At 36.8% G+C, this 24,752-nt stretch overlaps 1 protein-coding gene across 1 annotated transcript in view; it reads left to right on the forward strand.

The window, feature by feature from the left end:
- TAFA5 (TAFA chemokine like family member 5) overlaps positions 1 to 24,501 on the forward strand; it is a 521,115-nt gene extending 496,614 nt beyond the window's left edge. The window contains exons 5-6 of the mRNA XM_010395577.4: positions 14,558 to 14,613; positions 23,971 to 24,501. Of these exons, the coding sequence (XP_010393879.2) occupies positions 14,558 to 14,584 (27 nt within the window). The 3' untranslated portion in view covers positions 14,585 to 14,613; positions 23,971 to 24,501. The remainder of the gene's footprint in view (positions 1 to 14,557; positions 14,614 to 23,970) is intronic.
- The last annotated feature ends 251 nt before the right edge of the window (positions 24,502 to 24,752 follow it).

The following is a 24,752-nucleotide window of genomic DNA, read 5'->3' on the forward strand; positions in this document are numbered from 1 at the left end:
AAAGCAGTGCTAATCACAGGGCATCAAGTTCTGGAATGTTTAAGACTGAATAAATGAACTTGTTAAAGAAAGTGAATTGCAGTGACTGAAAGGATTCCCAAAATTAAATTTGTGGGGTTGCAATTACCAATCCCATAAGAAACATCACATTATTTTTACCTTGTGTTTTCACCTGCTATGCAACAGCTTGGATTACTGTTGCTTTGTTATCACAAATTTTCAAATAAATATCATCATAAAAATGAAGATAATTCTTCAAGATTTTAGAGAATCAAAATAGATTTGTTAATATATAGGGCAGAAAATGTCAACAAGATTTCAAATATTCAAGAAGCTTGGTCAAGTTACATTAGATAACAATATTCTTGTAAATTGTGATAAAAACTGTCTAACCTGATTACTGACCCATCATGTCATCATATGAAATAGACCTGTAGATGGTGACAGTACTTTGTGTAGATTGCTGGTAGTTTTCAGGACATTTTATTCTTAATCTTTGAAGATAATACCTGGGCATTATATGATGAAGAACAAGACAGTTTTGTATTTACAGAAACTCAGGAAATTGTTGAAGCCTGATGGTAGAAAGAAAATCATTGACATTGACTCGGTTTTTCTTCTCAGGCCCAGTGGCTCTAATTGCAAGAGACTTTGCTAAGTGATGTAAATGAGTGATATCAGGATTTATTTCCTAAAATATTATTTATTTTTCAGAAGCATTTTCCTTTAAAGGAGAAATTAATTTGAAGTGTAAGCAAATGAAATGGAGAAAAAAAAAATCTTACTAAATATTTTAGCAGACATTTCAAGAAAATACAATGCTTTGAAGAAAATGTCCAAAAACCAACAACCTCATGGCATTACTAAAACTTATGACAGCTGAAACTATAAGCCAGCCTTTCAGCTCCTAAGATATGTATTATATCCTGTAATGTCAAAGAAAAGATTCAAGGCAGTGACTTCCGTTGTTCATGAACTTAACAAAATTAAGTCACTGGCCAGTGCATTAGCTTGTGTCAGAGACACATTTCAGGGCTGGGTGAATCTTTTGGAGGATTTTCCCCTGGTAGTTTCACCCCTTGTCAGTCACAGTGGTTCCAGGTTAAATGCTTCAGATAGAGCATGGCACACAGGTAGTTGCCATTCCCTGCATTTGCAGTTAAAATAAGGTATATTTGAAAAACTTTGGCTCCCCTTTGGAGCATTTTTTATGGACTGCAGTGTATGAGAAAGTGCAGATGACCTAAAAACACAGGACTGATATATGCCTTCTGAAACACTCCCATAGTAACATGCAGTCTCATCCTGCCAGACATCTGTAAGCACAACTGTATTTCATGCAGTTGTGGAGTGCTTTGTAACATTCCTGCTTTGCGACTTTGTTTTGTATTCTCTTTTACTAACCATCTCTCCAGGTCTTACCCTGTCTCTGGAAAAAAATATTACAAGTGTCAATACAGTGTGTTTTGGTGCAAGTGACCCAGGTCCCTGATCCCTGATCTTGACAGAAAACCAACGCATCTCACAAAAGGATGGAGCTCTGCAACTCTACACCCTACAATCACCACTACTTTAAAAATGGTGATCCGGAGCTGCTGACAGGTTTTTGTCACCTAGAAGCAGGGAAGGCTTAATTATCATCCAGCTAATCCCATAAGGAGACATAGTTAATAGAGTATAATTTTGTGCACTTCACAGTAGCTGCACAGCTTGCCTTAGTTACTCACTGGCTCTACAAAGCAGCTTGCACAAAGGTATCCCCTTACAATAAAAGCCGATGCCAACAGAAAGAGAATGAAGAATGGGTTCAGGTGAAGAGGTCTAATCAGGAATGTACTGTCAAGTCCTTACAGTAATATTCCTTCAAAGGAATATAGGCATTTCAAGTTAACTCTCTCTCCAGTATTCATTGCCCTTTTCAGAGCATCTGGGTGTATTCGGGGGACAATTTGCAGATGGTGCTATAAACTGCAAAGAAAGGAGCATTATGGGGACGGAACATAAATACATACACAACACACGTGGTTCTACAAATGCACATTTGTGTATATACAGTTATGTGCCTAGGTGTATATGAGTTCTTTGTTATCTTTTCTACTAACCGATATAGCTGAGGAAATAAGATTTGGTTAGTATAAACAAATACATATTTTACTTGACAAAATGTATATATTTGAAGATTAATTTTGTTTGCTGAAAGAACTAAAAATTATAATTCTTTTCAAACTTCAGTGATTTATCTGTGTGGTTTTGGTTTGTGACTCTCAGGGGAAATGATATCACTGTTAAGGTATATTAAGCTACTGAAAGTGAGACGACCATAATGTTCAGCTAACTCAAGTATTTAGTGTCAAGAGCCATATAAAAATGGAAGTAGATGCATTTGAATAACTTAAAACTATTTGAACTAGCATGTCTTTTCCCAGTAATCTCCATTTTCTACTCCTTTGTCTGCCCTTGTTTCACTGCCTGCTGCTTGCCCTCTCAGTAAATTTGAGTGCTAGCCTAAGAAGACATTGGAGCTGATTATGAAAGATGAAGAAAAGGGAATAGCTTAAAAGCAATAAAATGGTATGAGAAAAAAGAAATTGAAATGAAAAAAAGATGTTTTGCAATGTAGTGCTACTCAGGGAATAATTCTAACAGAATTAACTAGCCACAGTACAACAGGGGCTTGGTTTATTGAAGGCTTTAAAAGATCCTTTAGGGTCTTGAGTATGCAGTAAATGGAGCCCATCTCTCTCTCGGGAAAATCAACAGGAGTTTTGATGTTGATATTACTGCAAGTACGACTGATACAAAGAGCACATGCAGGGGAAAGCTACGCTACCCCTTTTAGCACTGGTTTTGGGTTAATAATTCTAATTAAAGTCACTATTCAGAAATTAGAGCATGCATGTAAATCATGGGGTTCCTTCATTACTACCTGAAATATGGCAGCTATTGAGAGCAAATGAATTTTTCATATTTATCATATCCAAATGAAAGCTAATATCAGAAAACATTATGTTGCTTTAATGAGGCCTACTGACAAAATAAGTAATTTCTCGGTGGTAAAATATATGCCCATAGCTCACATATATGGAGGCAAGTATCAAAGAGAGAAGTTCTTGCCAGTCTTTTGTATCTTTATAAAACAACAGATCAGCAAAAATGAAGACTTGTTCTAAAAATGTGTTGGAAAATGATCCTACCATAAAGAATGTGAGCAGCTCTCAAATTCCTATTATTTGGAAACTTTTATTATAAGACATTTCTATGCAGACACAAAGCTTGAGCTTGTGACACAGAGTTGTGATAAGGCTTTTGAAGGGCAATATCACAGCTGTTTTTTCCCCTAATCTGAATGAGAAGGCTTCTTGCAACACTTTGTCCCTTAACGTTGTTTTGAATAGGACTGTTTTACGTATGATATAAATTAATTGAAGTACGTATACTAATAAATTTGTAGTTATTTTAATGAAATAAATATTTAAAAAATTCTATTTCACATTTTAGGTCTTGGGATAACCTCTTGAGATGAGCAGTTACATCTCATTTTCATTTTTATCCCAGGGTCATTTTTCTGAATGAGAAGCATCAATGTCTCAGCTACACAGGTTTATGGGGTTATGTCTTTCATTCCACAAGAGATCTGCAAACTTTGAACTACACAGTGACAGAAATTAAGACGATCTATAGAGATCAATTCTAAACCTATATATCATGGGGGAAGAGACTTCTGGTCAATAAGCTCATGTGAACTTGTTTCCATTTCTAACCTGCCTGTACTTATATCATGTTCCCACACAAATTATTCTTTGTCATACTTCAGGGACTTCCAACATTAACTTAAAGACATAAAATTAAAAAATAAAAGGTCAGATGCTGTAGAATTTTCACCACAGATACTGGGCAAAATTCCCAATCAAATAATATCATGGTTCATTCCTCGTGGTATCAAGGAATGGGGAAGATTAATGAGAAATATGACATAGCGCTGCAGTCAGCCCTACAGTATAATATAGCCATTGTGATTTCAGTAAGAGTTTTGAAATTTCATAGACCTTAAATAAAGGTTCCTAATTTAAGGACATCACATATAAAAACCTTGAGTTGTGCCTATTTGTTTCATAGTAATAATGTAATTAACATTTACAAGTCTAAATCCTAATGACTGAGATCAATGATATAGCTCACAGAAAATATTTACAAAAAACCCTCACACTCAGTAATGTGCCACTGTTGCTTAAACAGCTTATTTTGTTCTCTATGTAATATTGAAGATAATGGTTCTTCATTGGAAAGGCAAGGATTTCAATAGTTGATTTTGATAACAAGTGCCAAAGGTAAAATTTTATGAACTGAAGAGGTTTAAAGACACCGGTTTTTTGGATTGGGATTATATTTTCTGAAATATATGAACACTCAGTGGTTCCTTCTTACTCTATATGACAGGTCTGACATTGCATTCTGAACTCAAATAAAGAGGTATACATCTGGTTTGGTTATGACATAAATATAAGTGCATCCTTTAATCTAAACTGGAAGAGGATGATGAGGGGGCCTTAAAATCCAAGAGGATTTCCCTCCTATCAAGTGCTCCTTGATTGCTTTCTGATAGAAGACCACAAATTAAATTGGTGATATACCTAAACTTCTTGCTGCAATTCAAACAAGAAATGGCATTTAAAAAAATAATTAATTCCAAGAGTCACACATCATTCTCTTTGAAACTACTATATCCAGTTTGTGTCTGAATTATTATATTTATAGACTTATAGATACATATAAGTTATAACAATTTCTCAGTCTTTTCTTTTTAATTTTTCCTGCCATGAAAGTCAGAAAGTTAAAATCCATTCTGCTCTTTCACCACTTTTGCAAGCTGTTACAAACCTAAAATATTCTAGTTGATGAGTGCTTTTTCTTCAGATGGGAATGCAGGCAGTAACACTGGTTACTGAATGGACAGGTAACTCTGTTAAATATGTATCTTCTCTCTCCGTGGTCTCACACACTGGGCACAACAGGGATTCTTGATGCAAAACAGCAAGGACCAAATGCTGTTGTAAATGCTCTCATCTAATTCTACCACTTTCATCCACTTAGTAATGTAATGTCAGTGCTCAGACTCAGCAGTTCAGCATCCAGCAGCCCCTCAGGGAAAAATTCTTATGAAGTTACCAGTGGCTGACTGGTAAATTATATGAAATCACCAGGGCCCTATTAATATAAAATAGTTTCAAAAGAAGAATGATGGAGTTGTAGACCTGGAGTTTCCCTTTTTCCACCATGAAATAAAGGTAAAGCCATCTAATAAAGGTAAATGATTCTTATGAAGTGCTAAAATAAAAGTAGTTGTCTAATACCCTTATTATTACCCTTGTTGTTTATAAAACTGGTTGCAGATTTTGGTCATCATTCTGTTATAAAACAGCCTGCTGTGGTAATTATCATTTAAAATATCTGAGGGGCTGCCTGTTGGTCTCCTCATGCCAGAGGTATTTTCCATTTATCAAGGACATATTGAGGACTCAATTCCCAATGTGTAAAAAAAGGTAATTTATAGAGAATAGTACATTCTTGCTGCTACTAAATATCAGGCCCATTAATATTTCCTGCTGTTTTTCAGCTCCGACATTTTTTTGCCCGATGATGTATCACAAAGTATCATTAAACCAACAGAAAACAGAAAGATGAAGTGAGAAATGTAGAAAACTTTTTTCACTATTTCCGCTTAATCTGAACACTGTTGATTACTTAGCTCCCTAATGAGAAATTGTTTTTCCTGGTGGAAAAAATAATCTCATAAAAAGTAGATAGAAAGGATCTAGTTTCATTAAATTATTTTATATGAGCCTCAAATACTTAATTCTGAAATAATCTGCTGACAATGCCACTTGAATTGTGGAAAGGATGAGAAGTGCTGCTCTAATATTTGTTTTCTGTCATATTCACCCACAGGTATCTGTTGTATCTATCTATATTTAGGCAATATAATATCAAATGAGAAACTACCTCTAAAATTTGAGTATAATTCTGCCCTTTGGAGAATTATAAATGACTTTATGAAATGAAAAACCTTTGTAATCTGGCCCTATGTTCTTAAGAAACCTCCTTCTCCTTTACTATGCTCTCTATGGCACTAATGTAAATGTTACAGGTAAAGGTATTTAAAGCAGTAGCTCATGATACATTGGTCTCAAATTTATACACACAAAGCTTTTTTTTCTTTCTTTTTGTTTTCACTTTTATTTCTTCCTTTTTTTCCCTTTTTTTCTACTTTTAAATTATTTTCACAATACTATCATTGCATAATATACAGAATATGAACTTCTGACTGGATTTTTCATACAGGTTTTGCACTTAGGCGTTTCAGACCATTGTCCAATGAGGGTCTTACACAGACTTGTATATCCCATTTAACATGATCTCTATATTGAATGAGCCCAAATTTCTGAAAGTGATGAAAAGTCTTCATAACACCTATGACTGGGGTTATAGATCCCTTGGTAATATTCCCATTGAAATCATCAGAGCAGAGAATTGCTGATTTCAGTTGTAGATCAGATAGCGATAAGGTTAGTTTGAAGAGTTAAAACAGAAAACCAAAGAGGAATGTTAGACTCTTAGGATTATTGTATGGCATCAATTAGGTGCCTCAAATTGGGTCTAATTCTCATCCTCTGTCCTGGGGTCACCCTCCTGATACATGGTGTAAAGTTTTAGAAAGTTGTGTAAGACATGAGCTCACAGAGCCCTCCGCTAAGGGCAAATGCCAGTGACTGTTCTATCAGGGAGAGTAACAGATCTGCCTCTGACATGCAGTCAAAGGAGACACTTTTCCATTAACACAGTGGTTAGCAAATTCACACAACCATGTCAGGGGATCTGATCTATATATCTTATATTCTGTGAAAGTTTCCTATTTATCACAGGTGAGCTGCTGCTTTCAGCTCCTTTGTTCACCCCTTGGCACAGGGGAAGCCCAGAGAATGACTGAAGAATAAATAGTCTTCTGACTTGATAGCTTGCATTTAGAGCAGTTATATCAGTAACTGAGAAATAATGAAGGTTCTAGGCTTTACTCTTAATTTTCTTTAAAATCCAATTAGTGTTTACTGTAAAACATAAATAGAATTAGAACTGAGATTTCCTTCATCTCCTTGTTGAACCCAGCACTGAGTTTAACCCTGCTGGATTCCTTTTGGGTTTTTTGACTGCTCTGAGACTGTTCAATTCCTTGAATTTCGCATGCTTAGTTCATTAATTTGCAGCTATGTATTCTTATCTGTGCAACCTCTGGGGCTTCACACATGATACTATTATTTGTATTTCCACAGAGTGTGGGATTTGCATTGAGAATAAGCACCTCTTATGCAAGGCTCAATACAGCCACATGCTACAGTGTTGTATCCACAGAAATTACAAAATTAATTAATGTGTTATTTCTATTTGCTACTTTGCAGCACGTGCAACTATAACCGAGCTATTTGAAATATGTTAAGTGTTGGTGTAGACTGAATTCCTTATTAGAAAGTAAGCATTTTCACTGGCAAAAAGCCAGATAAGAGACTGATAGCAGGGTTTGGCATACAGTACGGGTAACAATAATTGCATGTCAGTAATTGGAAATATATACTCATGCATGCCGTTTACCTTAACAGATATGTCATTGATGAATATGTAAACCTTAACCTCCATATATACCCATTCTACATCTGTAAAATTGAAATAACACACATGCTTCTCGTAAGACAGCAATGAGATAGAGTCACTAAGAAACAAAGAGAATTTATCTTGATCAATGGTAAAAAATAGTCCATGATATATTATTATAATCTCTTCAAACCTGATTTTGAATATAGATATCTAAATTTAGTTAAGACAGGGAGAGGCAGTGAACAACAAATAGATAGCAAAATACTGCATATCCACTGATTTAATGGAGATTGTCCATTACACACACTGACAGCAGCAGAAAATGCAATCATTAAGTTACAGGTTGTTTCATAATTCATAACACAATTGGGAAAATGATATCTTTCTAATTTATTTTTCTTTTAAAGAATTTTTTATGTTAAAAATGCTGGCTTTAAATAATCAAACTCATGAAATGAGGGAAGCAAAACAACAGAGCAGATAAATATTTTCTCAAAACCTGTGAAATTTTAATTATAATTTTCTTTCATTCTGTCAAAGCCTATCTTCTGTTTGAGTATCGCTCTAAAAAACTGACTTGAATGTCCAACTGCTTTTCCATGAACTCTCATTATAATGTCAAGTATTTAATGATAACACCACTCAACTCTATGACACTAATAAACAGCTAAATAGTAATGGAATTATTCCAGTCTAATAAAAGCATATACATTTGTTTCAGTCTGTAGCTGTTTTGTCACTCATGAGATTCCACTGGGAATAGTTTGTAAAGAGGGGCTTTTGAGAGGGTACACCTATTCACAAAAAATAAGAGGGTAAGAGGTGAATTTTTGCATGGAGTGGGAGACAAAGAATAGGTAAGATAATTATATCTACTCATATCTTGCATTCACACATTCCATTTAAAACAAATAAAATAAAATCCCCCAACCCTCTCAAAACACAACTTTCCATGCTTTTTATCTGAATTATAGCACTTTAGGTTAAAACTATTACAATATTATTTAAGACTAGAATAAAAGCTGTGGGCTTAATTCATGCTGAAGTAGGTTTATGCAAGTCCCTTGTGACATACAAAGTACATTGTTGTGTTAAGCTCCACAACTGAATATCCTGCAATACATAGGACTAAACTTGTGTAGCTATGTCAGAGAAGTACATTTGAACCTTGCTGTTATGATCACTACAGAATATTCACCAAGAGACCTCTGGCTTTGGAAGACCTATTAATGGAGTAAGACTGCTTGTGGTGGCCGGTGAACATACATTACAAGGGACAGAGAGTTCTCAGTAAGACAAGTCCCTAGTACCACAACGACCACTTCATGGTTTCTCCCAGGATACTTGTTCTGTTATGTTAATCTATCCTAGTTTGGATTCCCCGGTTGGCTGTCAGCCTCTACCCCTCGTCACTCCCCCAGAGCTTCCCCATTGGTCCCCGTTCCCTGGTCTTGCCTTTTCCCCACCCCCAGATAAAACTGTGAGTTTCGGGATCATGTTCATATTTGCCCCTGCACCCTTTGACAGCGTAGCAGCAATAAATGCTCCTGGCAGAACGCACGCAAATGCCCTTCTCGACTCTTTGCTACCGACTGTAGCACTGAACCCACCCGTGTGTCTGTGGGGGCACGCGGGACCCCACGGAGCCAGGCAGGGATGGTATTAACTGCTCACAATGTTACAGTTGTCACCACTTCAAGCTGTCCCTCAGAGAATTTTCTTTTCTCTGCTGAATATAAGAAGGAACTTGGGGAAATGAGACTTGAGGTAAAGTAAGGCTCAATAAGTATTGATCCATCTTTTGTTTTGCAACTGAACATTGCACTATTGTGGTTCTTTTTTTTTGTCATCAAGCTGCAAATAACTCCTTAATATAACATACCAAAGTTGTTCAGTAAAAAAAATTGAGAAATCCCAAAAGATAACCTTCATTTCCTCTCAGTCCTCACTGCTCCTTTTCCATGCCTCCAGCTAACTCATTTATTCTGTGATAAAGAAGATGGAAGAGTGAAATAATGTCAAAGGCTTGGTATGGATTTCAGTTTGGCTGTGGTGGCAACTGACTCACCAGATGCAACTGCTACACCTCCTCAAAGATAAGTCTATACCTTCTCCTTCAGAAGGAACCGGGTTTATCTAGTGAAAGCAAAGGAAGACAGCATCCAAACTGCTATAGACGGAAAGAGCAGAGCCTGGTCTAAAAACTTGAGGACGGCTGTACCTAGACTATATAAAAATAATAAGAAATTAATTTCTGGACAAATAATATGTATTGGATAAAGGGTAACAGTGCACACAGATGCAGCAACTTAATTCTAATTGGATTTATACACCAGCTGAGAACACAATGATCTAGGACTGAAGAAAGATATCTTTGTGAGGAGGAAAGGAACAAAAAATTTTGTTCAGAATATTCAATATTTCTTTCACATTTTGCATGTTTTATTCTTTTCTTATTTCCTCTGTCCGAATCAGAATAATATGTTGAACACTAGAGGTTCCTCTACCCTGTATTGAAGGACAAGCAGATAGTCAAATTCATTCACAGGTACATATTTGCTCCTGTGATGCCACATGCATATTCTGTTGACCTAGATGTCCTAGATATCTGCCTTCCTAACTTTGTATTTCAGTGGTCAATGTGTGTTGGGAAGACAGCCCTTCTTAGCAAAGAAAAAAATTTAAAATTTTGCTAAATCTTCAGGTACAGCGTGCATGAGAGCAGAGCTAAGGCAGACATCTAGGCTATTACCTAACTATGATTTTAATTAATTTTTCCTGAGATTTTCATTTTTCATGTGACGGCTGCAGATTATTTTTAATCAAAGTGTGAAAACAGTAAAAAACCAGCTTTGTTCTCAAACAGTTTTTTGACTGTTCACTATGTTCTATTACACTCAAAATCTTTTAAGAAGAAAGGAACATAATATACATTTAGCTATGAACTTTATGTTAGTCCAATTAACTATTTAACAGTCCAAGAGTCTAAACAAACAGTAACATTACTCTTAAAATCTTTGTATGTGAACTGGCTAGGATCTACCCCTTTTACCTGGCTTTATTCCCATCCTTTTAGTATCTCTTTGGGATCTATGGTCAGCACTTCATTATGCCTCATGAGCTGCTGGATGGAAAGGTTTTAATATGTTTGAAACATCACAAAGTCTCACCAGGAGGAACAGGTCATTTGTGAAGTGCATAGGAGATTCGTGTGCAAAGGTGGGGTGTGTCTTTCCTCCTCAGTTTGTTAAGCTTGGATTTATTTTAAAATACTTCCTTACCTATGGCTGATGCCTTCTGGTTGATCCCAGCTGAAGGATGAGCATAACCCTCACCATTTCCCTGTGCTCAGACACAGGGACCCCCTGGGTTTGCCAGACCCTTCCCATGGAGGCACTGGCACAGTTCAGGCTCAGGCAGGGGAGGCAACAAGCCCTTGGAGCTGAGATACGAGCTGAAACCAGCCCAGCTCAACTCTGGCCAAGGTGAGCCCAGGCCAGCTCTGAGACTGGTGCTCTGAGCTCAGGGAACAGCCTAAAGCCTTCTACTAGAAATGGCAAAAAAGTAGAATTTACTGTGTTACAATTCTGGCCAGAGATGAAAGTGTTATTTGGTTTTGATTTCTGGGTTGGTTTTTTTTTTCTCATCTATTTTTATAACAAATACATTCAAAGTCACATCTTGCACTCTTGCAAAAAGTTCTATTATAAAAAGCCTTTCATCAACGTGATAGGTTGTATTTAAACATATCTTAATGAAGAGTTTCCTGGAACTGATGAACACATACTACTAAGCCATTTTTCACATGGACTTTATTCAGTAAATTAACAGGCCGTCTGTTATCCACACTTCTTTCACCTCTAATGAAAGAACTACATTCCTCAAAATTCATTGCATACAGGTTTGCTAAAGAGCATCAGCATCTTTTTTTCCTAAAGGTACTAAGTGCATTGTGTACTCATACATATACATAGGGTAAAAGCTTTTTTCTTACCATTTTCTTGCACATTGTTGAATATCATGAATCTAAAAGTGTGATTTACTGTGTAGACTTATCTCTTCTTTTATGTGAATGCATAGCATTTATTTTTAATGCTAATGCATCTTCTCTGGAAAAATTACTAGCCTGTAATGACATCTTTCTTTTGGTTTAAAGCTGTGCATGCTTGCATGAGCTGAAAGGAAAAAGTTTTTATATTTGTTTTCATTATTGCTGTTGTGTATTAAAAGAACAGAAGGCAAAAACCACAAAGTGCTTTATAAAACTTTTAGATGGTGCATGCATCAATTAAGCTATAAAAGGTGTGACTCTTCTCATTGTGACCAAAAATGATTACAGGAATGTAAGATCCAACTGAATGAACTCACATACAACGAGAAAGAAAAGCTGTATGTTTATTCTGTACACGTCTGACTGATCTTTGGACATTTGTATTTTGTTTTTAAGCACCAAGCAGTGCTAAATTGAAATTTCAGAAATGTGCTAAATAATTTTTTGTAGTCAAAGGTGAAGGATATGCAAGTAATAATGGGTTTAAAAATGTTTTTCTTTCTTTCCCTGTTGTGATTTGAAGCCCACAGCAGTTTGTATTCATTTGGAAGGGGAATTGCATTGAACAGTGGTAAACTGTGATACTTCTTGTAGACCATACAAAGACTATTATGAGTTTAACAGACATTAGTTAATTTCTATAATGTACCATATTAGGATAACAGAACTTAGACTGGATAGCTGACACATCTGAAAATGGATTAGAGTTGACTTTCCATGTGGGCAGGCGTTATGCAAATGACAGAAAACTGAATGAGTTGGTCACTTGGCTTAAGTATCTGTCCACTTGCAAACTTTGTGTAGGTGTGCTTACTCTTCTTTGTGTGTTTGTTGTTGGCCAAGATTCCTATCATTGCAATCAACAAGACTGGATAGGGGGCAGAATTAAGAGAAATATACAATATTTTTCAGATCTTTCCTTTGGCTTAAGATCTAGCTCAGAATAATTGACTTTCCTGGGTACGCCAAAATACTTATCTGATCATTTGACTGCATGAGGCAATTTATCCTAATGTGGGTTAGATACATAAAATAGAAAAGGGTTAAAATTATGTGGGATGAGACTGTCTCCTAGGGGACCTCTTTCTTCAAAGGCACCTGATCTAAAAAATTGATTCTAATGTTCTAGTGTGTACTGGAATAACAGGGATATTGCCAACAGCTCTACCATAGAAGGAAATTGCTACCCTGGATTTAAACAATGCTTTCTTCAAAATTTACATTTAAAACCTGAGAATTTGTCCTTAGAATTCCTAGACATTTATATATATGTTTCTATACATATATAAAATACTAGTTAGTTGTGAAAATTACTTGCCTGTTGTTTGTTATATATATTTTATTAGGATCTTTCTGAAATCTAATTGAGGAAGAAAGTGTAAGAAAGAGGTAAGAGCAGCTAAAGAAAAGTATTTTTTTTAATAGATGTATGCTAACAAACATCTAGATACAGCATTAATAAAATTGTGAGACCTATGATTTAGACACCAAAGCATAAGCAAATGTGCAATGAGAAACATCATTATGTTATCCCTGGTTCCATTATTAAAAGCCATAATTTTGAGTCTTGTATTTTTATTAGTTACTGTCATATATCCTTAACAAATATATCCAGCATGAAAACCTAGCCGATACATAATGAGCATAGACTTTTTCTTTCACATCTTTCACACTGAAGAGGAAAACAACTGTACTTATGAATATTCCTGACTCATGGAAAAAACAGTGTTTGAAATCTACAGTACTGTTTACTCCTATTGTTCTATAGGAACACGTAAAAAATAGTTGTGTGACTTGCTGTACGTATCAGCCCAAACCAGCATAATGCAGTGATCCTCCACAATGCACTTCTTGCCTTACAAACTCTGTGAAGTCATGGGTAATTTTCACATGATGAGGAATGATGCTGAGGCCATTCTAAAGAAAGATAATTGAAATTGTCAAGAGAATTATCACACGGAAAAAACCAACAAACCAACCAACCAACCAAACCACCAAGAAACCCTGAAAACAACAAAACAAAATCACTTTAAAATCATATGCCATTGTCTTCATATCAAACCACCAGGGTTAATAGGATCGTAAATATAGATACAGATATAGATCTATACAGATAGATAGATAGATAGATAGATAGATTTATGTGAGCAAGAGCAAGAGATATGACATGTAGAAGGCACTTGTATCTTCTCACTTCTAGAAATCAGAACTGTAAGTTTGTGTCTGCTCCCTGTTCATTAAAGTATTTAAGACTGGTTCAGTTTAGAATTCTGTAAGGTTACTGACTTCAAAGAAATGTATGTGTAAGTTTCTAGCTTGTATCTTTGGCTTGATTAGGGACAAAATTTCCAGCACTTCACTGGATTAAAATTTTGAAAAATGAAATATTAACACAGGTTTATGAGAAAAGGAAATGAAAGCAAGAAATATCTGTGTAATTTTTTGAGTGTGTGCTTTCTTTGCCAGTCTTTCTGCGTGTTCTGTATTAAATGTCTCTTATTTGGGTCTTAAAAGATAGTGTGGTCTGACAACAATCTTCTGAAGATAAGCATTGAGAAGGAAAATTAAGAGTAGGATGAAAGGATGATAAAAGTTCTATACTGAAAGTGAATAAAGACAAGCGATAGGCAATAGCAAAATAACACTAATAACCAGCAGTGGGAAATGAGGCATTCTATACTAATAAAGTAATTTTCTTTTTACTTTGGAATACTTTTTCCTCAGCATTAGTAACAATAATAATGATTCTCTTCACTGCCCAAGAATGAACACAGAAGTTTTACAAGGACAGTTAGGATGGTTTTGTGAAGATGTCCTGCTGCTTCACTGCTGCACTATTGAACTCTGTTGACCTTTTTTCAGATGGGACTGAGGGGATGTAAAGGATAATATTAAGGACGTCTGCTCAACTAGAGAAAGTAAGTTCCTTGTGTTAACTACATATTTTTTGTGTATTTAAAATAAAATGAGAACATTTTCTTGTAATACGTATTTCTTGAATTTTGATATTTTCCGCTCTGCTTTTTGGTGAATGGACTGTGTTATTCACATTTTCATTCTAGAACTGTCTGCTTTTTAAACCAATCACAACAAACAGAGTTGCAGGAGGCTGCAGGTATGTCAGAATAAGTAGATGATTTAAAACATCTATCATTTGCTTTTGGGACAGTTTGTAGATCACACAGGATGCTGAGCTGCTCTCATAAATTTGTATTCCTAACAATCAGAGGGACTGGCTATATGAAGTTGCTGTTCAAAATTGGGATTATTAAAAGAAATTGGTTTTAAAAGTCCGTATAGGTAGTTACATGGTATCTTCCTAACCTGGAAGATGTGAACATTTAATACATGGAGGAAAAAATCCCAAACAGTCAGTCATGAAGTTGTAGAGTTTTAGTCCCATCCACAAGGCCTCTCATACTCCCTCTGAGGCATTTTTTCTTTCCTCTTAGGTTCTGCACCTGATTATACTGCTTGGGTCCTACATACTGTGCTGAACTGTTCAGAAGACTTCCAGCTAAGCCTTGAGATCTTAGTGTTCACAAGCCCAAGTGAAAGTGAATAAAAATTGTGGTGGCTGGTTAGCCTGTGGTACAAGGGACAGAAAGAGTTCTCGGTAAGACAGTCCCTGGTGCCAGAGACTTAGCAGTCTGGCAGGTGAGAAAAGAAGCCTCTCCCAGCATTATTCTGTTATGGTAATCTACCCCAGTTCTGCTTCCCTGGTTGGCTGTTGGCCGCTCCACCTCCTTGCTACCTTATATGTTCCATACCATAGAAAGTTCTCCACTCCAGGTTCCCCCCATTGGCCTCTGCCCCTCGCCACTCCCCCAGAGCTCCCCCATGGGTCCCCATTCCTTAGTCCCACCTTTGTACTGCCCCCGTGCCCTCACACCATTGGTTCCTAGTGCTAGCCTCACCCCCGTACTTAAGCCCGAGTTCTGCATTGTTCTGGGATTTTTGCTTCTAGAACCCTTCACAGTGTAGAGGCAATAAACTACTCCTGTGGAACTCCACGCAAAGACCCTTCCTGCCTCTCTGCCGCTGACCATATTACTGAAGCTGTCCGTGCATTTGTGCCTGCACGTGTGTGTGAGTGTGTGTGGCTGATCCTGCTGAGCAGCTTCGCTTTGGAGATGCCTTTTAGAGATCGCTACACCTCGCGCTCTGGCACAGAAGCTACAGAGCCAGAGAGATAGAGATAAAAGACCTCCAAATTTGATCAGTAATGAAGAAGAGCTAAGTAGTTAATTATCAAGGGAATTAATATTTTTATGTCACAAACTATCTAGTCTCATTTGAGAATGCTTTTTGGCTGCATACATGGCACAAAACCTCCTCCCTTTACAACATTATACCCAGGTAACAGCTCTTTCAAGTGCCATGTTTGGAATGACAGGAAAAAGTATTTTCTCTCCAGAACTTTCACTTAATTTATTATACTGTTCTCTATTTACAGTTTCATAAAATAAAATAGAAAACCATCTTAAGGTATCCATAAAAACGCAGTAGCAAGCTAGAGCTACACTAGAAAAAACCAGATGCCATGCCCATCACTAAGAGGGACCTTCTAACATGTATTTTTTATAGGAGTGTGTTTTGTGATTGCATTCCCAGTCCTTCATTATGCTGAGATTAATGAATTTGCAGTACTGTAAATTTTGATAAAACAACAGCTTCCCTAGAATACAAGTACTAAGGCACATCCCTGGCTTTCATTCAAGGTACCTTTTCATGATTATGTAGCAGAGTGGATGCACTTCCGCAGAATCACGAGAGATGCTCAGTTCTATCTAAAGTCACAAAACTGGAGAGTCTCAGAAAATGCTAATGCATTTCAGAGATTATGCTTTCTTGGCTATGGTCCCTGAACATGGTGACAGCTATAGTACTGATGTTTCCCATTCTCAAAAGTCTGTCAAACCCAATTAAGAACTGCATTCTGGTATTCCTTGTCCTTTTCAGTGGCAGCTTGCAGTGGAGATATTTGTCTTACCTTCTACCTGCTCCAAATAATCCTTCTGTGTTTATATACTGCTCCTCTCACCATATGTAGACATGGGTGTACATAAACACATTTCCTAGAACAAAGACTACCTGGTTGCTCTGTCATGTGTACCAATATTTCACTAGGTTACTTTTTAATGTAAAATTGTTAGATTGATCCCATAAAACTTGTGATCATGTGTTTTCCCTTACTGTCCTCCTTCGAAAGAGTACCTGTTTTTAAAAAGCTTTCTGGCAATGTATTGGTTTGTATGAGACTTTTTAAAATAAGACATCTAATTCATGAGTCTATGCTATTATGTTATTTTCCAACTGTTATGATGTTCTTTTCTGAGTTTTCCAATTTCAGAAATTGGCTCCTCTACAGGGTAATTTGGAACATCACAGATAAAGTGCTCTGTACTGCCTTCTGGATGAGACTGCAGAAGGAGAGTAGGGAGCTTGTTCAATCATACTGACCCTCAAATTAGTTACCTTTTTCAATGGGATCGTTGTCTTAATTTTGGTGGAATCAGTAGAATTTGATTATTTCAAGCTACACGGAAGCATTAAAGCCTCATTAAGGAAATCTGTTGAGTTCCCTATACTTCATTGGAATGTAAATTCCTAGGTGAAAACCATAATTTTCTGTTTATTTTAATATGATCTGGAAAACATAAGATCCTGAGTATCTATTCTAAATGAAGACTTGTATACCCACCTGTCATGGTCCACAGCTTGTTGGTGCTGGATAGTGAGATGCCGCGACCTTCCTAAAAGCGTCTCCTTAGTGAAGCCGCTCGGCAGGACCACCACACACTCACACACGCATACACGCACACACACATGGATAGCTCCAGTAATGCGAGTTGACGGCAAAGAGGCAGGAAGGGTCTTTGTATGGGATTCCACAGACAGAGGTTTATTACAGCCACACCGCGAAGGGATCCAGGAACAAAGACAGAGAACAATGGAGGGTTCAGGTTTAAGTATGGGAGCAGATGGAGCATCAGGGACCAATGATCTGAGGGCACAGGGGCAGTACACAGGCGGGACTAAGGTAAGGAAGCCAATAGGGAGCTCCGGGGGAGTGGTGATGGGGCAAGGGCCAATGGGGGAACATGGAGTGGAGAACCTTCTAGGGCAGGGACATATAAGGTAACAAGGGGGCGGAGAGGCCAACAGCCAACCAGGGAAGCAGAACTGGGTACATTAACATAACAGGGCAGAGTGACCTTGGAGAAGCCTCTTTTGTCACCCTAACCTGGGGAGGATCTCTGATCTTAGGGACTGTCCTACCACTGGACTCTCTTTGTCCCTTGAACCACAGGCCCACCGGCCACCACACCCACCAGATGAAAGTTTTAATTTCATGTGTCACATTTATTAATATATTTTCAGCCTGATTGTCTAAAGTTGCTTTATGATGAAATTAGTCCAAAGAAAAGATTGTGACACCATTCTTTATTGTGACCATGAAGAATGCTTCTGAGTTCTTTGGCGTCTGGTACAAACCTAGTGTGTGGAATTAATTTAAAATTAATAAATATTGCTATATACGGAGTCACCAAAGGGAAAATACCCAATACCTCCAATCTGGGTTTTTTATTATTGCATTTGGGGAAGTTCTTGGAAGGAAAATATATTGAGAGTTAGAAAAGACAAATTACTTTTAGCTCAAGAGGTTACTCTACCTTGAATAGTTTGAAGCTGTGAAAGTAGGCGGTGGAAATAAAATGTATGTATGCACACATGACTTTCAGGTCTTTACTTGCAGAATGAGCTGCAACAAGGCAGCTGAAGGAGTATTTGAATGAGCAATGGCAGTTAGAAATGGCTGAATTTTGCCATAAATTTAACACTGATGTTTATGGCGTGCAATGTTTCTACAGAGACATTTAATAGATGTAGTCTTCTGCCTTGAAATCAGCACTTCAGTGTAAAACTCTTAATATACCAAGTTATAGTATTGCACAACTGTAGATAAGACAACCAAGTTTGGTTTCAGAAAAATGAAAATTCAGAGTGGAAACTGCAGGAATGTGGTTGATCTGCTTCTTTAGTCTCCTCACCCACAATTTCTGTTAAACCTTGATTACCAGTGATGTTTTTTCAAGGTTTTATATTTACGTATACTTTACGGAGATTCTCTCTGTTAACGTGGCTTGCCTAAATTCTGTGTGTTTTGTGATAACACAGAGAATGTTAACAGTGGTAAATCATAACTATGTAAGTTCCACACTTCAGTTATGTTATCAACCTACATTTTTTAAGCACTCTGCAAGGATTTTTCTTGAAATGCTAGAAAATACAATTGAAATAGCTCATGGCAAATAGGTAGAATGTAGATTTGTTGTAAACTCTTTACCACTTAGTAGCTGGTGAAGATAGCTTTTTTATTAGTCTGTTATAGAAACTTAAGAATACAGCCAAGATCCTATGAGGAAGGGAAAAAATAAGTTACAGTTCATCCAGCACAGCTCTTCTTTCTATACAACTTTTACTGACATGTATAAAGTTGGCAGGTAAAGTCTGGAGTTTTTATGCTAAACAAACTTTGGGATACAATAACTTACTTGCTAATGATTGCAGCTAGGATGGGGAAGAAAATATCTGGAAAATATAAAGTCGCTGGCAAAAAATTTGTAAAAAGGTAAAATGTTCTGGGGGAATGTTATGCCCCAGTCCACTTGGTGGGTTTAGGGGAAGGTTGGTTGATTTATTCTGGGCTGTGCACAGAAGAAACAACAGAATTCTCAGGAGGTTCAAAACCACACTTTTACTTGCAAACTTTAGAACATTATGGTAGAATAAGGCACTCGGCAAATTGTAAAACAACACCCAGACAAAGTAAGGCATTTCACAAACTTTAACTTAGCAAATTTATACTTAGCCAAATTCAACCTAGCCAAAGAACAAGGCACTTATTAAGACATTGACTGGAAATTTTTAGTCTTGCCTTCAATATATTTTGATAAGAAGTTAGGAGAGAAAGAGAGAGGAAAAGAAGAGAAAAAGGTATATAGTCACCACCCATGATATAGCAATGAGATTTGACTGCTGAAATTTCAATGTCTGTCAAAGTGATGGTCACAGTCTTGGTCCATCAGTGGTAGAAAAAGCCCACAAAACACAGAGTTCAGTGAGTACACTCTGGTTACGTGGGAACACCCACGTGCCTTCCCTGGCTTAGGAAGTTTTACACTATTATAGCACTGTGGATCATGGGACACTTCAGGGTTCTTCGGTGGTTTATCACACATTCTAAGACATGACAGCTGCCTCTTAGGTCAGCACAGTTGAGACAATTATGCCCCATCAGAAGGGTTGAATACCTTCAGGTGAATGTCCCAATATCTCCCTCAGAGAGGAGTTTTCACACCTGAGCCAGTTGTGTAAGGGCAGAAATTGACATAATGAAAAGCATTATCCCACATATCAGGAGCTGTTTCTTACTGGCCTCTTCCCTTATCTGAGCCAAAACCCTCATGTAGCCTCTGGTGTTGGGTGTGCACCCCCTCTGCACCTGGGCTGCAACCTTGAACTCCATCAGCCAAGCACCCACTGCTTTGGCAAATGGCCGATTCTTTGAGACCTTGATCTCTCACAGTGATAAGAGAGACAGATGAAGCACCAACTGGCTGAGGAAAGTTTGGTGTGTACAATGAGGATAAGTTTTAAATTTTAATGTACATATGCTTCAAAAAATAATTTAGGGTTTTATTTTCTGTGTATGATATTATCTCCTAGATATACCATGATTTGAAATCAAATGATTCTATATTTCTGAGGAAACCTGAATTCAGTAAAGACTAAATCCCACCCCACAAAGGAACCAAACTAATTTCGATCAACTGAGTAAAGTGGGCCTTCTGGCTTAAAGTAAAAGAAAAGAAAAACACAACATCCCAAATATGAAGCTCTTTTTATTGATATAGTGTCTGCTCTTTTTGGTCCTATTGGGAATGACTGCTGATAAGAACCTTGGGAAGCAGCAGAAGCTATTTCTATTTGCAGTCATCAATAAACTTTAAACTACATCCAAGATTTATCTGTTAATGTTCTTGTATTACAGCACAAAAGAAAAAAATGTATAAAGCCGGAAGCATGAATTTCCATATGTGTTGAGCTGTTGGGATTGATGGCTGCTAAAACTAAATGATGCTGAATTTACTTAGCTTTATTAGGCTATTGACATAAGAAAAATACTTGTTGAGAAAAAAATGGATGCAAATTTCTAAGAGGTTTTCTGTATTAAATGAAAAGATTCATCGGATGTCTTTATTATACATCAGAGGCAGTTGTCCAGACTCCCTTTAGAGATCACAATGTGGTTCCCATCACCCCAGAGAAAATATTTAAGTTACATCTGAGAAATGTTACTGTAAGAAGCCTCTTGATCTCCTCTGTTAAGCAGATGTACAAGTCTAAGCTGAATGAGAGGAATTCCATCAAATTTATCACTATCATCAAAGATCTATCATGGTGCAGCCTATATCATATATATATATGATTTGATTTGATTACTTGCACTTTCTATGGGAGAAGGTAAGAATTACTTTTAAATTTAAGGTTGAAAAATAGTTCAAATCTTTAAGGAATGTATTTTTTTCTATGTTGTCAAGAAGTTTACGTTATTATAAATGTTGGCCAGAGAAATCTGGTCATTAAAACTTGGCACCACTAGCCATTACCATGGCTATGGAATTTTCAGTATTGTTTCCTGTGCACAGTTTAGGTATTGGTGGAAATAGTATGAAAAAGCCATGCTTGAATGTCTAATGTATAGGCAATACCTATTGCACTATCACAGATTCACGTTGGTATGTGACAAAATATGAGATCAGACAAACTTATTGACCTGAAATTTTTGGGATTTTTTTACAAGGGCAAGCTCAAACAATGAGAGTCTATTTGGTCTGGCTGAGCTGGAGCTCATTTTCCCACAGCAGCCCTCACAGTGCTGTGCTTTGCACTGGTAGCTGGAAAGGAGCTGATAACACTCCAGTATTTGGCTGCTGCTGGGCAGGGCTGGCACAGCATCAGCGCTGTCTCTGTCTCTATTGCCTTTTTCTTTTCCTTTTTCTTCTTCTTCTTCTTTTTTATTTTCTTTTTTTTTTCTTTTTCTTTTTCTTCTTCTTTTTTCTTTTTCTTTTTCTTTTGCCCTTCCCCTCCCTTCCCATCAGGGAGCTGGGAGTGGGCAATATCCTGGGACACAACCAGGCCTGCTGACCCAAATTAATCAAAGGGCTAGTCCATACCAGATGATGTCAGCTCAGGTATAAAAGCTAAGGAAGGGAGGAAGAATAGGGGATGCTTGTTATTTTGTAAGGTTTGCCTTCTGGAGCAACTTCTCCATATGTTGAAGCCCTGCTTCCCAGGAAGTGGATAAACTTCACTCACTGATGGGAAGTAGAGATTAAACTTTTTTTTCTTTGCTTATGCATGCACAAGCTTTTGGGGTTTTTTGCTTACTTTTTTTTTTTTTGCTTTTTTCCTTATCTCAACCTACAAGTTATTTTCCATCTTATTTTGTCTCCCCTGTGCTGCTGGGAAGGGGAGTCACAGAGTGTCTTGGTGAGCACCTGCATTCAGCCCAGGTCAACCCACTACAGAGAGTAAATATAAAACCTTGAAAAAACATTGCTGGTAATCAAGGTTTAGCAGAAATTAGGGGTGAGGAGACTAAAGAAGCAGATCCACCACTTTTAAAACACTTTTTTTTTGTAAGGAATATTACAGTAAAATGAGGATTCAGGTTAAGCAGTAAATTTCAATCTGAACACAGGACGAAAGGAGGAATAATGCGAGGTTATTACACTTCACTCTTTTCTTAGCAGAAAAGGTCGATATAAATAATGGTCTCTTCACAAATAGCAAAGGTATTTTCAGTTTACATTAATAAATTTTAAAAGTTTGAGCGTGAATTGATTAGGTCTTTTAAGAGGCCTAACTTTCCCAGTTACAAAGTCCTGAAAAAAGACTGATTATAAAGATGGAAATTGATATAAAGTGAGATAGCGCCATCATAAACATGGCAGAAAACAGTTGCAGATTCCATGTCAAGTAACTAGACCTGACTCTCATGTTGAATTAAGTATTATCAACTCTTCTGTTATGGATGAGTATCTAGACCTCAGGAAAACACTTGCCAAATGCCCTTGAGAAAAGCTTTGTTCAATTATACTTACTGATTGGCTTTTAAAGAAGACAGCATTAAAAGTGGGTCTCGGGAAGTCCTCTAGCTCTTCTACTGTGTTACTTTGCACATGATTTTTATGAGAGCGCTTACAGCAAATACATCACATGATAACCTTTATGAAAGGTTCTGGCACAGAGTACATTTGGAGACAAGAGTGTTTAGGGCCTCTGAGAAAAATCTTACTGCTTAGAAATAAACCCTTTGGCACAAGAATAGAGCTCTTGCCCAAGCTAACAGCACTCTGGGGGTCTCTTCTACCCCTTTACATTCTATACTTAAAATCTCCCTGGAGAAATTACACAAATTAAATTCTGTGGGGCAATACTTTTAATTTTTCAAAAAGTAGCAATAAAAGCCTCTCTGGACCTTTTGACTTTAGGACTAAAAATCTGCAGTAAGCTTTGTTACCAAGTAAACTGCAGTAAGACTCGATATTTATACTTCTACTTAGAAGCCTGCATAAAGTTCATGCTGATTTTGGCACTGCTGCATATGTTTTGGCATTGCTGCCACATTACATTTTGAATTTGTCATTATTTGTATTTGTCATTAGATTTTAATAACAAAAGAGAATTCAAAAGTTTGGAAGTAAGTAAAGCAACACTCAAGTCTCAGGTAGAATTTTGAGCTGCAGCAGTTCACAGAAATAAAAGAAATACCTGAAAGACAAGACCACTTATATCTGTGGTCCTACTGATTTCTTCTTACTGAGTATTAGAGCTTTTGAGGCTTTGAATATTTGAAGGATTCTTGGGTCTGCAACTTCATGCACTTTCATCTATTTGTTCCTTAATAATCTGCCGCTTTTGAAATACTTTACAATAGAGTTGAAGTAAATCTGTTAGCATATAGATGAATACAGACAAGAATATAATTTTCAGTAAACAGTTACAGAAACAAGCAAATACTTTAGCAATGGAAAAAGAAATAATGTGATTATTAAGAAAAAGAGTAATTTGGGTTTTCTGCTTTGGAACCTTCTTTCTTTTTGGTTTGGTTATTTGGGGATTTCTTTGGGTGATTTTGTCGTTTCATTCAGTCACTTTATATTTTTGTTTTTTTTGTTTTTTGATTTCTGCCATGTTTGCAGGTAATTTAGAAGAATCCTTATGCTGTCCTGATTTTTTTCTATCTTCTTCATTTGCTGCCCAATCTATAAGTAAGAGAGAAAACAGAATTGAGGAAAAGCAGAGTCACTGGTGATCCATGGTCTTGTCTCCCATCTCTTTCCTGATTTACTACTGCCTTCAGTGAAAGGTGGGAACACACACTAAGTCCAAAGAGAGTTTCAATAGGAAAGCAATTATCCATCTATTTTAAAAAATGAACCAAGTCCAGCTATCCTACTAGCTTCATAATACTATACTGATGTTTTATGAGGCAGAAAGTGGTGCTGCTATTGGCAAGATCTACCTAGAGCTGAATTATTAGAATAACTAGAGAAATAATATTTTTTTTCTGTTAAGATATTGGCTAAAGAAGAGAAACATGATTTAATTTTTAGGCTAAATTTAGTGCAGGATTGGGTATATAATTTTGCCTGATTTAGTTCTTCTTTTACAGTCTATGATATGTAAATGTGAATGCAATAGAATCTAAATCTAAAACTGTCTCTGAATATGAAAGTTCCAGTGGATTCTGTGAAAAAGTTAGGCAAGGAAAGATTTTTATATTGATTGAATGTGTCTGATTCTGAAAATGGTGCATCCTTTTTCTCTTATACCCCAGTATTAAGCTCTTTGTAAAATGCACTAGATGTTTCTCCTTACTAATCAGTGTTTTTTTTTATTTTCAGTTAACTTGACATAATGTCTGTTCTAAAAGTTTTATCCTTTTGTCTTGATGCTGTAGCATATTCCTCATTCAAAGCTA

Source organism: Corvus cornix, chromosome 1A (genome assembly GCF_000738735.6).
Source record: "Corvus cornix cornix isolate S_Up_H32 chromosome 1A, ASM73873v5, whole genome shotgun sequence".
Classification (NCBI taxonomy): Eukaryota; Metazoa; Chordata; class Aves; order Passeriformes; family Corvidae; genus Corvus; species Corvus cornix.